The sequence below is a fragment of the Saccostrea cucullata genome, unplaced genomic scaffold, assembly GCF_032062105.1.
Source record: "Saccostrea cucullata isolate Sc308-1 unplaced genomic scaffold, CSIRO_AGI_Scuc_v1 ctg755, whole genome shotgun sequence".
NCBI classification, from domain to species: domain Eukaryota; kingdom Metazoa; phylum Mollusca; class Bivalvia; order Ostreida; family Ostreidae; genus Saccostrea; species Saccostrea cuccullata.
In genome coordinates this window covers 214915-230615 of record NW_026928871.1, presented here as the reverse complement: position 1 = coordinate 230615, position 15701 = coordinate 214915, and the positions used below count along the sequence as shown (strand labels likewise).

Below are 15701 nucleotides of genomic sequence, written 5' to 3'. Positions count from 1 at the left end.
AAATTACAGCGAACGTCTATGACCTGAGAAATCCGTCTTTAGTACGGATTTATTTGCATACTTTCTCCCACTATGAACCTGCACTCATCAGCTGTGTTCATAGGACTATGGCGCAGCTTGTTCATTATCGAGCGCAATTCATTTCTAACATTCGCAGTGTACAAGCTACTCTACTTAAAAGTAGTACACGTAGTTACCCCATATAATATTGTTGGTTATGTGCAGATACCCGGGTGCCGTGATCATAATGACACGAAGGATCGTAGCTCCAGAGCTGTCATTATGACCATGCCCATTTGGGTATCTGCACCAAATCAACTACACGAGTATAATATATGGGGTAAGTGACTTGTTCTATAGTTTTCAAAAATAAGTCATATGCAAGTCAACTTAGGATATTTGAACTGGTTCGTGCAATTGAAAAAATTCAGTAAAACAAATCAGATACTCAGTAGGCTATTCACTGTTTTAGCAGCTCAATCGCAACTTCTCGGGTCTCTCCGACTAGCGGAAAAACAGGTTTTTCCGACCTCTTACGGAAAGATCCAAGATGATGCGATTGTTAGCAGCTATAATTATAGTAGATAAAATTGGCGGCGAAAAGGGTAAAAAAAAAGAAGAAAATATATAACGCAAAACTAACAACTTACTTTATAAACATACTAAAATACAAAACATACAACCTTATAACAAAATCAACAGACTCGTTTCCAAAATCAACAGACTCCGATGCAAAACCAACGATCACCAAGCAAAAACAGACTTTACCCGAATTAACGCTAGATGGCCCGCAAGTTCTCTACGTCATCATTATTTGTGTACTTTTATAGGAACGTAAATCCCGCGAAATTGTCTCCGATACTGGACATTTTGCGGGATTTACATTCCTAGGAAAGTACACAAAAAATGATGACGTAGAAAAACTTGCACGCCATCTAGCGTTAATTTAGGTTATGTCTGTTGTTTGCACGCCATCTAGCGTCAATTCTTTGAATAATTGTTAGTTTTGCATTGGAGATCGTTGGTTTTGCATCGGAGTCTGTTGATTTTGTTTTAGGTTGTCTGTTTTGTATTTTAGTACGTATATGAAATATGTCCCCCGCTTTCGCGAAAGCGAGGGGACATTAAATCTCATTCGTCTGTCCGTCTGTCTAACTTTCCGTCTGTCCGTCAGTCTGTCCGTCCATCACAAAAACTTTAACCTTGCTCATAACTTTTGATTTAGTAGAGCTATGACTTTCATATTTCATATGTGTATACCTTGTGACAAGACCTACTTTGCGTACCACCACATTTGACCTTTTGATCTTGACTTTGGGGTTTGACCCACTTTTACACAAAAATTCCAAACTTTTACTTTGGCCATAACTTTTGAATGGTAGGTACTAGGGCTTTCATATTTCACATATGTACTCTTTGTAGCAAGGCCTTTTATTGGATACCAACAATTTTAACCTTTTGACCTTGACCTTGGAGATTTCAATACTTATGAAAAATCTTTAACCTTGACCATAACTTTTGAATGGTAAGGGCTAGGGCTTTCATACTTCATGTATATAATTCTTGTGAGAAGACCTTTCATTGAATAACAAGAACTTTGCCCCTTGGACCTTGACCTTGGAGTTTGACCTACTTTTCAAAACCTTTGAACTTCGCTACAACTTTAAAACAGTAAATACCAGGACGTTCATACTTCATATTTGTATTTTTTGTGGCAAGACCTTTCATTTGATACCAACAACCTTCACCTTTTGACCTTGAACTCAGAGATTTTTTGTACTTTTGAGAAAACTTTAACCTTGACTATAACTTTTGAATGGTAAGGGCTAGGGCTTTCATTCTTCAAATATGTTATCCTTTTAAAAAGTCTTTTCATCTGACACTAAGAACGTTAACCCTTTGACCTTGACCTTGGAGTTCAGTGATAATTTCTAAATAGATGACTCATGATAGGGCGTTCATATTAGACACAAAATGTCATTTAAAAAAATGACATCTCACCCAAAAAGACACCGAAAGCGGGGGACCACAATTCTTTGAATTTGCTTGTTAGTTTTGCATTAACGTTTTTTACCCTTTCCGACGCCCAAAAGATAAATCAGAGCGTAAATAAATACATTCTCGCTAAATCATTAATAGTTTAACAAAACAAATTGTTTTTAAAACTAACAACAATAACGTTTCCCGACACAGCATGATACGCTCTTCAAATATTGTTCAATAATCATAAATTGTATGAATGAAAACATACGTAACATTGATCTATACACAGATTTCAATGATTTTTCACATTCCTTCCTTATCTTGTTTGATGTGCATCATTTCCTGTTGTGTAGGTATTAATTATACCCCCCCCCCCGCTTGAAAAGCGGGAGGGTATATAGTAATCGGTATTTCCGTCCGTCCGTCCGTCCGTCTGTTACGTTTTGGGATACCTATCTCTTAAGCACTTAACTCCTCTCATACCACTGAAGGAAATTTAATGAAACTTTCACAGAATCTTTATTACATATTGCCATTGTGCACCTCCTATTTTACTTTTTGATCTGACATATATTTTGGATTTTCCAGAGCAAAACATGGACTTGTGCCATTTTATTCATATGGGAGGCGGGTGGTATCATTTAGTGAGTTAATTGCTCACAGTACCTCTAGTTTATTTTATAACAAAATACATCATATAATGCTCAACTGGCTGTATCAGAGCTTTACGAATACCTATTTGCAGCTTTGTTTATTGCATATTTTATGATTGATTAAAAATGCTACAGTCTAATATAACATCAAAACAATTTTATACAGCCTATCTTTAGACATGACGCTCGGCAATTTGTTGTGAATATATAAAAAATAATATTACACAATATACTCATGTATAATTAGTTTTAATCAAGCATATCATTCAATATTAACTTACTTTTAGTCATATTTCACAACATCTAATAAGTTTTAATTACTTTACACCAAAATATTAAAGGTTAGACTAGCAACAACTCTTCAGTTCAAGTTCATTCTATTCACACAAACCAAGTTTGGTACATTGGGTTTAAATAACACATAGGAAGCAAATTGAAAGTGGGGTGGCTAATTGAAAGTGGGGGGCTAAACCAACAAGAAAAGTTAACCCCAATTTTAGATTCCTATATTATAGCTATCTTTGGCCAAAAAATGGTGGTGGTGGTGGTGGGGGGGGGGGAGGGGGGGTTAAGTCCCTAAGGCTGATTTCTTTTGCCCAACTCCCAAGAGACATAGATACTATAGCTTCTAAATATACTCCTAGAATTAATTATCATGAAATTTTGTGAGAAACACCACATACGAAATAAAATTACACGCCTTTTTTTTATTGTGCGGAAATCTGTATAAAATTTCTTGATCAATCGACCAATCGCGAATTATTATTCTCGCGATTTGACGTTGAATAGCCCATTCGCGATAATAAGTAATCGCAATAAATCAGGAAACTACAGTTACACATGCTTAATTAGAGATGGTCCATTCCCTATCCCCCCACACCAAACTCATTAATTTTTCCCTATTAATTTGATATGCAAATTGCTGCTATCAAAATTCTTCTTGACCAGAGCTTGATAATTATGCCCAAGGGTGAGGTGAAATATCCCTTATAACATTACATTTGTTATAGACTGTTGTAAAGTATATATAATGTAACACTTTTTAAAAGGGATACTTTTCCATCTTTTGGGATTGTGAAATTTAAGAGTTAATAGACATATATTTTTTTTAATGAAATTATAGGTAACAAATACCTTGAAATAGTTTGCAAAACACATTCTACCTAATATGCATTAATTGTCCAAATTCGCTTACCATGTGATTATAATGGCAAAGTACATGATTTGATATGGGAGACCCGAAATAAGGGCCCGATTAAAAAGTATAATAAAAGGTCACAATGACATTATGTAACAAAGAATCTCTGACAGTATCATTAAATTTTATTCATCCTACCCTTGGACACATGGCTAGATGATTTTTTTTTTCATGTTTCTGACCCAGCAGTTCTTGAAAAAAGATCTTTTAGATATTTTTTGTTTATTTTCAATGTAAAACTTTGATAATTTAACCCCCGCGGGGCTCATGATTTGAACAATTTAATATCTTCACTTCCCCAGGATGCTTCCACATAAGTTTCGGTTTTTTCTTCCCCAGTGGTACTTGTGGTGAAGATTCATTTGTACAACTGGTCCCTGCAGATGCGTGCCAAACACACCAACTGTAGCTCTAAGTGCATAATTGAGAACCAAATACTCAACTGCGCTGAGTTCCAATTAGGAAATACGATATCATTTTTAGAGTTTCACTGGGATATGACATGAAGTCAGTCACGTAATTAAATTCTATAACGCAAGGGCGTTACAGTATATTTGATCATGTTCCGACTTCATATGCATGCCATTCCCAATGAAACGCTAAAAAATATTTAATTTCTTTTATTCATATTTTCATTTTTTATTCGTGTGGCATGAAAAATAAGCACTATTTAGACTTTTTATTGAAATGCAACATAACGTATCTATACGACGTCATGTGATGTCACAGTCTGAAGTTTCCAAATAGCTCGTGCAGTCTGCTTTCCATATGCAAGTAAATCGGAATATGTGACAAACTGCATGTCAATGAAAATTGAATTTAGATTTCATTATCATTGTCATATAAGGAAAGACAACAACAAATATTTAAATATGAAGCCTTTTATTACCGGCCGCCAGGAGGCGGTCGGTTGTTTTAAGTCGTCGTGCGTTTCCGCGGAGTTAGAACAATTTGAATAAAAAATATTTAACATTCATGTAATAGAATATTAAGAAAGATTTTTTAGATGTTAAACAAAAACGCACAATAATCATAAAATTAAAATTTTATAAATAATGGGTTAAATGTTTCATCCAATCCTGATTGACAAACTCCGACGTAACTGAAGCACACATGTTGGGCATAGTCTAAAGCAAGGGCCGCGTTTTATACATGTATAAACAAATTTACTTTCTCTACTTCAACAGGATTTGTTGTATATATAATTTAAAATGACGTGTAAATATAAATTTACAATGTACTTTAAATACGGAAAGTTTTCAAAAATATGACTTAATCTTTGTTTATTATCAGACAGAATATTAGGAGATTTTTCTCCAACAGACAAGGACAAAGCGCGTTTTACAATATGCCAAGTCTTTTCCCGCCACATCTCACACCGAAACAAGATAGAGAAAAAATGTAGTGGCGGATCTAGGGGGGATTTGGGGGTTTCAACATCCTCTGAGCGAGCGAGGAGCCCCACATAGTTGTTACGTTTTATTTAAAGTTAAACTATCTCTAGCTAGATAATGTTAGTTTTGATGGTTAAGTGTTAAAACTACTTAAACATCAAACTTCCGCCAGAGTTCGTTCGTACAAATGAAACTGAGTGCGGGGATGCATAGGACTATGAGTAAGTTGCTTAAATACATTGTACAATGTACATGTAGCAATGTACAGGTATTATGTACTGAAGAAAACCCTGGAATGTCGCATTCAAATGTTTAATTTCATAGGGATATATATTAACAGATGAATTTAAGAATTTAGTTTCTAATTGTATTATGAAAGAATTAATTGGTTTGCGGCCAATTTTTGACGCTTGCGTCAATATGTTTCTTGTATGTGTTTAGAGATGAAAAGAAAATTCTTCTAAAGGGCATCAAAGAACAAACGATTCAATAAACCTTTTTACAATGAAGCGCATTGAAGTGGTAAAATTTTCCGTTTGGATGAAACGTTCTGAGTCATGTTTTGAACGTCAATTATAACATGATGACACGCCCATATTCTAAGAAACGAGAAAGAAATATTCGTCGAAATGTTTTAGGTAGTAGTATCTTTATTGGCTTATACATTGCATAAATTGCCACATATAACATTTCTTTATAAACAATGGTTAACAGGTGTTACCCAGGTGTATTACATATTATACAAATATGTAGGGAAAAGATGAAAAGAAAAAGAAATAAAAAGAACTATGCAAGTGTCTTTTGTATTACACATGTATTAATATTACTCTATGGTAAAGTTTTCCCTCTTTTTAAACATTCAAACACAAATTTCCCCTTTTTTAAGTTTTAAAGTTTAAAAGTTTTTTAAGTATATTTTCTGAATCGGAATTAAGTAATTCAATGTTTTTGCCATACTAGGTCTTACATAATAATATTTTTAATATACAATGAAGCGCATTGAAGTGGTAAAATTTCTGTTTGGATGGAACATTTTGAGCTATCTTTAGACACGCCCATTTCTTTAGAAAAGAAAAATCGGTCAAATGATTCAATTGAATACCTGTAGAACAGGTATTCCATAAATATAATAACCAATCAAGTTGACGGTCTTCATAAACACCGAGAAAGCACGTGTTCGACAGATACATGTGTTATGCTAACTTCAATAAACATGATAAAATCATAATTATGTACAAATTCGTTGCGATGCGTGTTCTACAGAAGCGGGGACTCTATATCTAGTTTTTTCTTATTTAAAAATCTTCATTTGAGAGTAACTCATGTTGCTTGTCGCGGAAAGTGGGGTGTCCTAAAACATTACGACAAAAATTTCTTTCTCGTTTCTAAAGAAATGGGCGTGTCGTTATGTTATAACTGACGGTCAAAACATGACTCGGAACGTTTCATCCAAATGGAAAATTTTACCACTTCAATGCGCTTCATTGTATATTTTTCTCTTAACTCAGTATATAAGTTACATATTAGAACAAAATGATATTCATCTTCTATTTCGTTTGATGTACAAATACATTTTCGTTCACTTGTGGGACATTTTTTATCTTACAATAAAGCGCATTGAAGTGGTAAAATTTTTCGTTTAGATGAAACGTTCTGAGTCATGTTTTGAACGTCAATTATAACATAACGACACGCTCATTTCTTTAGAAACGAGAAAGCAATATTCGTCATAATGTTTTAGGACACTACACTTTCCGCAACAAGCAACATACGTTACACTGAAATGAAGCGGGAACTCTATATATAGCTCTTTCTTATGGTGGCATATTTCTGCCCCTTGTGTGCAAGTTATTTTTCTATCAAATATGTCGACATGCAAGATAGATATGTTGACATGCAACATAGCAACGTCAACATGCAACATAAATATGTTGACATGCAAGAAAATTGCAATGAAATAAAAATTATAAAACAATCTTCAAAAATCTCAAATATTGCCCACATGTGACATCCAACATACTAAATGTTACTTATTTATGTTAACATGCAAGATAAATATGTTGACATCTAACTTAGATATGTAAACATGCAACTTATTTATGTTGACATGCAACTTATTTATGTTGACATGCAACTTATTTATGTCGACATGCAACTTAGATATGTTAACATGCAACTTTTTTATGTCGACATGCAACTTATTTATTTTGACATGCAACTTATTTATGTCGACATGCAACTTGGTTATGTTGACATGCGAGATAAATATGTTGTCATGCAACTTATAAGTTGCATGTTGACATAAATATGTCGCATGTTGACATAAATAAGTTGCATGTCAACATATTTATCTTGCATGTCAACATAACTAAGCTGCATGTCAACATAAATAAGTTGCATGTTAACATAAATAAGTTGCATGTCAACATAAATAAGTTGCATGTCGACATAAATAAGTTGCATGTCGACATAAATAAGTTGCATGTCGACATTAATAAGTTGCATGTCAACATATTTATCTTGCACGCTAACATAAATAAGAAGCATCTAGCATGTTGGATGTCAATGTTATGTGGGCGATATTTGAGATTTTTTATAATATTTATTTGATAGCAATTTTCTTGCATGTCAACATATTTATGTTGCATGTTGACATAACTATCTTGCATGTCAACATATTCATCTTGCAAGTCGACATATTTGATAGAAAAATAACTTGCACACAAGGGGCAGAAATATGCCACCATACTTTCTTATTTAAACGGTGTCTTCTAGCTATTCCCACTTTTTAAACATCTCAATTCCACCTATTCCCACTTGCAAATAACAAAAGATGTTTAGATTTACCTGTATTTTGTACATTTAAAGACAGAAAATAATGAATACATTTATGAGGAAATATTATTTATTTTGGATTTTTGAAATAATAAAAAGATCTTACAAGAAATAGCAACTTAATTTAAGAACATAGTTAATTATTTGTTTACACAAAATTCCACCTACTCCCACGTAAAATTTCACCTTTTTCTACCTGATTTTCAGAAAGTGGGAATAGCTTGCATAAACCATTTAAACATCCTATATGTAAAACACGCATTGCATCGAACTTGTATGATTTTAACATGTTTATTTAAGTTAAGCATAGCACATGTACAATGAAGCGCATTGAAATGGTAAAATTCTCCGTTCGAATGGAACGTTTTGAGCTATCTTTAGAACGTTTATTGTCATCTTATGACACACCCATTTCTTTAGAAATGGATAAAACGCTCAATTTGTTTATTCGAATACTTGTAGAACTGCAGGAATGTTTACGAAACTTTCCTAAGATTGTTCATAAGAAATTTCTTAAGATATATCTTAAGAAAATCTTAGGATCATCGTAAGATTATCTTAAGGTGTTTTTCAAAGCTATCTTATGATTATCCTAAGCTAAGACGTCTTAAATCATTATGGCATTGAAAACTCCAAGCTTTTAACCATTGTCAGGGATCAGAGAGTTGTATTTTTTTTGCTATATATAATGCTAAACGTTGTGTCATCATAATGAACATATTTAAAAGAGTGAAATTGAAAAAAAAAGAATTTGAGATTTTTTTAAGTTATAAATATAAATCATAAATTTTTAATTATTAATCATCTAAATTCGACGATAAATTGTATAATTGGTTACAATTAAAATCAAATAGAGTGCCATTTGATCATTCAGAATTCTTGAACGATAAAAAGTGCGCCAATTTACATGAGTGAAACGGAATGCACCGCAAAATCGGAAGGAAGTAGGCAAAACTGGAGGAGTCCCCCCTCCCCCCCCCCCCCCCCAAAGACAAAATCATTCGCAAAAAAAAAATCGTGGGAATAATTGGTTATACTCCAATCTCTCTCAGAGGAAATTTTATTCTCTTAACAGGTTATATCTTACTATGTATGTTGTGCATATGTGTGAGGCACTGAGTGTCATAAGAACTCTAACAATGGGTATTTTTGGAAAGTAGATGCATACAGGCACGTAATTTTACATGGGGGAAGGGTGGTCCAAACATACTATTTACATTGTACCATTGAAAACTTTCATTTTCGCCCCTTCCCCCTTAATGTGTTGTATAATAAAATAAGGGTAATATAGTAGTTTATGAGTAAAATTTGGCACTGAAAGAAGTTGGAATCTAGCCCCCCTCCCCCTCCTCCCCAGCACGAAATAAGAATTTCGCACAGGTGCCTGTGGATTTTCAAGCTACAAAATTTTCGGGGTTCTTTTTCGCTTGTCAAGTTTTTTTGTAAGTTAGATTTTTATTTCATGTTTGTTGGATTCTTTTTCTACCCCCTTTCAAAATCGATGCTACGTCCATGTCATGTGTAAATGCAATACATTTATAACTGTGTAATAATTTAACATCTGTAGAAACCACCTGATATATACACAATACAAAAAAAAATCCATGTTTTTTTTTAGATAGCATTGAGGCTTCAAGGGGGGGGGGGGGGGGCTAAAAGAAATAAATACCTCTTTTAATTGAAATAGTGCGCATTATCATTAATCGGTCAAACTGTATACATTTGTTTTGATAAACACATCGACAAAAATTAATAGTCTTATCAAACATCTTATTTAACGAAATCTACATACATGTACATATGTATTACAGTGGTATATAATTTTTACAGCTGCCGTTAACGGTCCTGACGTACTAGTAATCGATCTTTCGAATTCTTCCTATATTTTTTTAAATACCCAATCACGTCTGATTCGACGATTTCGTCGAGCCAGCAACAACAAGGACGCAACTATTCTACTTACGATTGACTTAAGATATGTCTGAAGCTGTCGTAACTTTAAGATAATTCTTAAGAACTTTCTTAAGTTACGATACTTTCGAAAACCCCACTTAGTCTTAAGAAATGTCGTAAGTATATCTTAAGACGTTTCTTAGTCCTAAGATAGCTTCGTAAACATGCCTGCTGGTTTTCCATAAATATAATATCCAATGAAATTGACGGTCTAAATAAATACGGAGTAAACGTATTGTACAATGAAGCGCACTGAAGTGGTAAAATTTTCCGTTCGGATGTAACGTTTTGAGCTATCTTTAGACACGCCCATTTTTTTAGAACGGAAAAATCGGTCAAATGATTCACTCGAATACCTGTAAAACAGGTACTCCATAAATATAATAGCCAATCAAATGGACGGTGTACATAAACACCGAGTAAGCGCGTGTTCGACTGATACACGTGTTATGCTAACTACAATAAACGTGATAAAATCATAATTATGTACAAATTCCTTGCGATGCATGTTTTACAGAAACGGGAACTCTATATATAGTTCTTTTTTACTTAAAAAATCTTCATTTCATTGTGACTCATGTTGCTTGTCTCGGAAAATAGGGTGTCCTAAAACATTACAACGAATATTTCTTTCTCGTTTCTAAAGAAATGGGCGTGTCGTTATGTTATAATTGACGTTCAAAACATGACTCAGAATGTTTCATCCAAATGGAAAATTTTACCACTTCAATGCGCTTCATTGTATCTACCAGATTCAATGCGTAGAGAGTGAGAAGATAATCTAACTCTAGTTAATGCTTTTCTGTGCTTTTCATAAAATATATAATTAAGATAGTCAGCCTGTTGTGAAGTCGGGTTTAGATATTTAAACAATTTAACAGGATGAACGTTTTCTATATCTACTCTCAGTTTTTGAAAAAAAAAACCAATCAGTTTGTCTTTGTTCAAAATACATATTAAAGACCTTTCATTTACTGACTCGGGGGAAATACCACACATCTCCAAAACCATGAGACAAAAGGGTCTGGTTTACAAAAATAATCCACTTTGTAGCCATATTCTTAGAATCAAAATTATAAATTAACCTTATTAGACAGTTTTCTGGTCTGAGAATCTTAAACCAATATTTAATAATACGAAATATTCTCGTTACTATTAACGGTTTTCTTCCTAATTCACCATAAACAGCCGGGATACATGTCGAAATTTTAACTCCAAGTAGTCTTTTACCAAATTTTAAATGTATTCTAGAACACCCACTCTTCGCGACAAACAACATGAGTTACACTGAAATGGAGTAAAAAAAATAGAAGAAAAATTTAGGGACACACCGTTTCTGTAAATCTCAAATTGCAACGAATATAAACATATTTTTGAACTTATCATGTCTATGGAAGTTACTAGTACCACAACACATGTTTTAGTCGAACACGCGTTTACTCGGTGTTTATTTAGACCGTTAATTTGATTAGCTATTATATTTAAAGAAAAACCTTTTCTACAGGTATTCGAATAAACAAATTGACCGTTTAATCCATTTCTAAAGAAATGGGCGTGTCATAAGATGACAATAAACGTTCTAAAGATAGCTCAGAACGTTCCATTCGAACGGAAAATTTTACCACTTCAATGCGCTTCATTGTAATATGATATACCGTATAAGCAGAATTTTTAGTGATGATTTAACTTTTGGCATCTTAAGCGAGGTTGCTGGAAATTCATTCCAACATTTGAGGTGATTGTTATAATCGATGACTTCGCAAAATCGTTAAAAATAAAATATTTCTCCTTGGAACCTTTATTTGTACATGCACAAATCAAAATGCTTAAAGTAAGTTGCTGACGGACAAAAAAACTGATAGGTGAGCAGATGACAAACATTTATCAGAGATCTGTTATAAACTGAGTAAAATCGACAGGAAAGCATGGGGATATAGGAAAGTCATCTTCATTTCTTCGTGGATTTTCCAAACCTATTTTTAAATTTTTTAAAAGCCCTTTTTATACGATGTTTCTTCCGTTGTTTTCCAGTGGTCTCTGTGATTCTTTTTAGCAATCTCTCTCCCAGTTTTCCCTTTCTATCATCAAACAAAGAGAACTGACTGATAAATTCATTCTCACATTTCTCCTCGGTTCTTATACCGACGTGAACTTTGAATTTCAGGTTTTTCTACTGCCACTTTAAAAAGCGCTATATTAAGAAATTCGTGCTTGAGTTCGATGGTTCTCTCATCTTCATTAAAATACTCTGGAAACTTCTCAACCATTTTTGGAACATTTTGAGTTGTTAAACTAGCATCAACATAGCCTGCCCAGTCTTCAAGGCCTTGGTCTTCGTCGTATACAGTAACATACATAATATATACAAGGACAAAGAAAAGCTCTGAACATTCATTTTTCATCTTTTTAAAATGGTCAACTAGGGCTGATACTGGTGATTTTGTAAACTCATCGTTAGAGAAGAAATGATGATGGTGACAGTACATCAAAAGTAACAAAGGATTTCCCACAAGTCCTTGACTATTAAGGGACAGTTTTGCAGACACAGATGAAAAGTTCACTTCTTTGAACCAGCAATTTGAATCATGAACACAATGACCAGTTTTCTGTTCTTGTTTCCAAACTAACAGTAGCTCTGCTTGTGTAAGTTTGTCCATATCTATAATCCTTGTTGGATTCTGGAATAGCTCTAATGTATATCTTTTGATAACCATGTCATACACATGATTATGTATACCAAGCACAACTTTTAGATGTTTACCATATATTTTTCTCTTCTTTTCCAAATAATCCTGAAATGCAGGTGGACTTTCTGATGAATGTACATTACAACCTAACTTTCCAAACAGACTGTCTGATGGAAATAGATTGCAACTAAATGTTCCAAACAGATTGTCACAACAGAGCAATGTATTTTCAATGTCATTGACACATAGATCAGAGTCATCAACAAATTCCTCCATCCAAATAGTTCTCCATTGTTTTTCTTTGAAACTGTTTCTGTATGTATCTCATGGCTGTTGTTTTACCACATCCGATGGCTCCTCTACAGATGACAATATCTGATGTCTCCAGTAACTGTAGAGCTGACTTTATATTCTCTGTCACAACTACTTCATCCTTGACAGTGCAGTCTTTCTTTAGTATCAAAACTAAATAAAAATGTATAAAAAAAAACTTCATTACATACCACAACCATAATTGTTCAAAGTGCCACAACGAATTGATAATTGAAATACAGACACCGGTGTAACAGAGTAGAATGCCTCAAAGCTTGCCCCCCCCCCCCCCCCGGAAATTGTACTCTACCCCCTACAGAATCAATATAAACCACAGCCGCAGTATTTTTGAAAAAAAAGATAAAAGACAGATTTTCATCAATGGTAAATGATTGTTTTAGACTTAGATGCTGTTCAATTTAAGCAAGAATTTTCTTAGCATATATTTGAGTCTCAACCCAAAATTTGGATTCATGGGAAATTGTTAAATTAGTATCTCAAAAAATCGTTAGATTCCATGTCTTAACATCCTCTCTCTGCGTAGCGGTCTGTATTTGCTCACAAAATTCTAACTGTATATCAGGGCACTTATGATGATTTGATAATTGTTCACCCTCTTAATGTATTTCATCTGTGGATCCATCATTTCAAAAAAATGTGAGTGAAAAAAATTATGAGTCATTTTATTAACAAGTTCCACATACTAATTTGTGAGTATTTGAATCAAGTATTTCTTTAAACAAACGAAAATCAATACAAAAACACTGCTTTTACAAGCCGAAGTACACCTCAACTTTACTCCAACAATGTAATTCTGAACATGACAGCAAAGGAAAACATTTGCTCATTTAAAGCATTTGTAAAATTCCAAATATTTAGAAAAAGTCTTAAATCTCATAGCAACGTCAGCTAATTTGTGAACTTACAATAAATATTATCAACACATATATTATGTACACGTCGTTTGAAAATTTGATTTCTTTCGTTTGAGGAACGACTTAAACAAAAATCTTACCTGGTGTAATTATGAATTACTTGGTCGAAATTACAAAGAAATTCCTGGTTTAGATTACATGGAAAAAAAAATAGAGGTGAAAGCCTTATCTACAACTGAAGACCGGTCTTGTAGGGTAGGCTTTCCCCCCTAAAATCTTTTCCCCAGGAAAACTGGCTTTAGAGTAGAACCCCCCCCCCCCCGGAAAACTGACTCTAGAGTAAGATTTCTCCCCATTGCAGAAAAACTGGCTCTAGAGTAGGATTTCCCCTACGGAAATCCCACACCAGAGTCAATTTTCCGGGGAGGGGGGAATCCTACTCTGTTTAGTAGTTATAGAGTGCGATTTCCCCTAGAGCCAACCCCCCCCCCCCCATTGAAATAAAATTGCTCTACTTATCATTTTGAGGGGGATGGATATAACATTGACACCTTTTTCAAAATGGTGACCAGATGTATCGAACAAACGTATACGAAAAATAACATGAAATTTGAATTTTTTAAATCATATTAATTATTTTCAGATGATACAAACTTTTGTTAAATATTTTGAAAATAACTACTTAAGTCCTATTTAAATAAGTTAAGTGAGCAAATTTAAACGCACAAGTTTTAATTTGTCATTAAAAGTTTCACAATAATGTGATCTAAGCAGATTTAATTTGACAAAAAATTGTATAGATTAATAAGGATGGTTACAGAAATGGGGAATTTTGAACACCATAGTAAGTTTACAATTTCTTAATATCATTTACAACCTAAAAAGGTCCAAAAATATACACAATCCAGACATCCATTTTTGTTTGTTTCATCATATTTTTAGAATATTTACATTTATTTTGAATGCTATATGTTTTGGCTAAGATTCCTTGATTTGAAATACTGTATATGCTTAGAAAATTCTTACAACATAAACGAAAAACACTCATTTACCTTTTTAAAATCACATTGTCGTTTATCTTTTTCTACAAAAATATTGCGGCTGGTTGAAATTGACTCTATAACGAGGGGGAAAATCTTACTCTGAGAGAGAAAGAGGGGCAAATTTGGCTCTGGTGAGAGATTTCCCCTCAGGGGAAAATCCTACTCTAGATTACGATTTCCGGGGGAAAGCTGGCTATGGGGGAAATGCTTAAAAGCCTAAATTCATTCTAAATTAGTTCAAACAATAATGATGTAATTAAGGATCTATAATTCATTAGCACTGTTCATATGTATTTGAAAATGATTGAAATTGACTCTATAACGAGGGGGAAAATCCTACTCTGAGAGAGAAAGAGGGGCAAATTTGGCTCTGGTGAGAGATTTCCCCTCAGGGGAAAATCCTACTCTAGATTACGATTTCCGGTGGAAAGCTGGCTATGGGGGAAATGCTTAAAAGCCCAAATTCATTCTAAATTAGTTCAAACAACAATGATGTAATTAAGGATCTATAATTCATTAGCACTGTTCATATGTATTTGAAAATGGTTGAAATTGACTCTATAACGAGGGGGAAAATCCTACTCTGAGAGAGAAAGAGGGGCAAATTTGGCTCTGGTGAGAGATTTCCCCTCGGGGGGAAATCCTACTCTAGATTACGATTTCCGGGGGAAAGCTGGCTATGGGGGAAATCCTACTCTACAACACCGGTAGTATTTTTAACCAATATAAACAAAGACATGACACAGGCCTTGTTTACATAACAAAGGT

At 33.8% G+C, this 15701-nt stretch overlaps 1 protein-coding gene across 3 annotated transcripts in view; it reads right to left on the bottom strand.

Moving 5' to 3' along the window:
• LOC134278984 (uncharacterized) overlaps positions 1-15701 on the bottom strand; it is an 82585-nt gene that overhangs the window by 13556 nt on the left and 53328 nt on the right. For 2 of the 3 annotated variants that reach the window (XM_062761297.1, XM_062761298.1), the window contains exon 10: positions 12169-13168. The exons of the other annotated variant lie outside the window; for it this stretch is intronic. In XM_062761297.1, the coding sequence (XP_062617281.1) occupies positions 12963-13168 (206 nt within the window). In that variant the 3' untranslated portion in view covers positions 12169-12962. Of the gene's footprint in view, positions 1-12168; positions 13169-15701 lie in introns of those variants that run through there. 3 annotated transcript variants of the gene reach the window in all.